This window comes from Charadrius vociferus, unplaced genomic scaffold (assembly GCF_000708025.1).
Source record: "Charadrius vociferus isolate BGI_N301 unplaced genomic scaffold, ASM70802v2 scaffold472, whole genome shotgun sequence".
In the NCBI taxonomy this organism is placed as follows: domain Eukaryota; kingdom Metazoa; phylum Chordata; class Aves; order Charadriiformes; family Charadriidae; genus Charadrius; species Charadrius vociferus.
In genome coordinates this window covers 5,924,549-5,926,732 of record NW_009647735.1, presented here as the reverse complement: position 1 = coordinate 5,926,732, position 2,184 = coordinate 5,924,549, and the positions used below count along the sequence as shown (strand labels likewise).

Here is a 2,184-nt window from a genome sequence, read left to right as displayed (position 1 = left end):
CCTCTTTCATAACAATCAGGAGAAGCTTGGGGATTTACTCTCACCTAATTAAGCCTTGTTTTTTCTAACAATTCTGCAGAATACATGACAGCAAACACTCCAGCTCTCATTTTTAAATGTAATACAAAAGAGGACCTACAACTGGTAACGAAAACTCAAAAGAAACCACAGGCGTGGTTATTCACGTTCGATGTACGCAGCCTCTGGGAGCCGGAGGGGACAGAGAGCTGCCCGGTGTCACGTGCCGGCGCTTTTCAGCTCAATACTTTGAATGATCTCAAGGAAATCGGCTGTGCCCTTAATGTGCTCACCCAGACAAAATAAAAGTATTTCCCAACACTTCCTTCATCCGACCAAAGTAGGAAGCGGCCACAAGAGCACGCTGGCAGCCAGCCCACCTGAGTCAGGAGCTGCAAGCATGAGAAAGTGCTCATAACAATCAACGGCTCCAGCTCAAAAAAAAAAACATGCACTCCAGGCTTTTATCAACCCAGGCACCCATTCAACAGTTTAAAATCCACTAACCTTGCTCACGCATATTTGTTTAAGTACCTACATACTGTAATCAGCTTTCAGGAACAGTGTAACCTGAGAAAGAGCCCCACACCACGTTGGTGATACCTCCAGCCCTCTCCCAAGGGATGGTGGCAAAGCCAACCACTACCGCTGCAGAGCAAGAAATGTTTTATTAATTCTTATATTTTTTTTCACCTTCGGTCCACAAGAGAGAATGGAGAGCTGCACGTGAAAGACCTTCACCATCCCAGAGCTCTGTTCCCAGGAAAGCCCTGGGCTCGCCTGGGCTGTATATATGCCCTACGACACGCGGTGGGATTTACAGGGAGGCTGGTGGGGAATGAGGAGCACCTGCAGGCACCCTGCAGGATGCGACCCATTGCATTTGCCTTGCAAAACACCCGTTAGCAAGGATCACTCGCACTTGCACTTGATTGCCTTTACAGCCCTAAATCAACGTCCAAAATCCAGCGTCTGGGATGCTCTCTCAAAAACCGCTTCCTGGCTCCTTCTTCTGTGATTTGGGGTTAGCGGAGGAGTGGACAAAGAACCATCGTGTTTTTCACACAATCACAAATCTCTGTCTCTTCGTTAAGTGGTTTTCCCTTGTCACTGTGGGGTTTTGCCACCCCACGGCTCCCTGATACGTGGAGTACCCCAGGACCGGGCTCCCCTTCCCCGTCCTGCCCCATGGAGCGTGGGACACCTTCGCTGCAGGTGCCGGGAAGGCTGATTCCCAAAGGATCTCTGCAGCCGAAAGCTGGAAACGATGCTAAGACCCACAATGCTTCACATTCCCCCGGAAAGGCTCATATACGTGAAAAAATTACACAGTTTTTATTCATAAAATGCAAAGATGGATGCACAGCAGGAGACATACCTGTGTGCCTTGACACCAGCTGGCTGTGGGGGGACCTCCTGCCCTGTCCACACTTGTGGGACAAGTCCAGAGCCCTCAGGGGAGCTCTCAGAGTCAACGTCGCTTTCGCCATCCTCTCCTAGGGGTCAAGAGGAGCAAGGAGGGTTTAAAAAATAAAGTGTAATTGCTGGCTAAGCCCAGCCAGCGGGCAGAAAGCAGAGTGTAAAGATGTGGGAGAAACCACAGCAGGGCCGTGGGTGCAGCTGGAGGGACCGGCAGCTTTGCCGCGTGGTCCCATCTGCCAGGCTCTCCTTCAGGTCTTCCCGCTGCCCGGCAAGCTTGGTGATGTGCTGTGCACGGGAGGGCTCGGCAGCATTTTTAGCACTGACCAAGCAATGCTCTCCCCACCCCTCTTCTCAAAAGAGCAGTAGTCTCTGTCCAACCCTCCAAATTTCAGCCCACGCAGTTGAATTTTGACAGCAATAACAGGCACGAGCGAAAAATCCGCTTGTGCAAAGCAATGTCGGAATGCGGAGGTGGGGACCAGCCGTGCCCCGGCGTAGGTGGATGCCCTCAGGTGCTCGCTGAAACATTTCTTCATCTCCTCCTGGCACCGTACAAACCATCATCAACTTTTGCAAAGCTCAGACAAGCGCAGCCTCCCTCCCACCCTCCTTCAGGCTTAGAAGGACACGTGCCATGCAGAGAGCTGCTGGTGGCCGTGCCGGCGGCCGTGGGCTGTCCAGATGAGCACCTTCGAGGGGAAGCGGGCTGTAGACATGCAAAACACACTTCTGCATCACCAGTGT

At 52.1% G+C, this 2,184-nt stretch overlaps 1 protein-coding gene across 1 annotated transcript in view; it reads right to left on the bottom strand.

Annotated features, from left to right (window-relative positions):
* The window catches only part of ATP11C (ATPase, class VI, type 11C), a 65,034-nt gene extending 63,058 nt beyond the window's left edge, over positions 1-1,976 (bottom strand). The window contains exons 1-2 of the mRNA XM_009881787.1: positions 1,784-1,976; positions 1,397-1,514 (exon numbers count right to left, since the gene is read on the bottom strand). Coding sequence (XP_009880089.1) covers positions 1,397-1,514; positions 1,784-1,976 — 311 coding nt within the window. The remainder of the gene's footprint in view (positions 1-1,396; positions 1,515-1,783) is intronic.
* Positions 1,977-2,184: the final 208 nt, after the last annotated feature.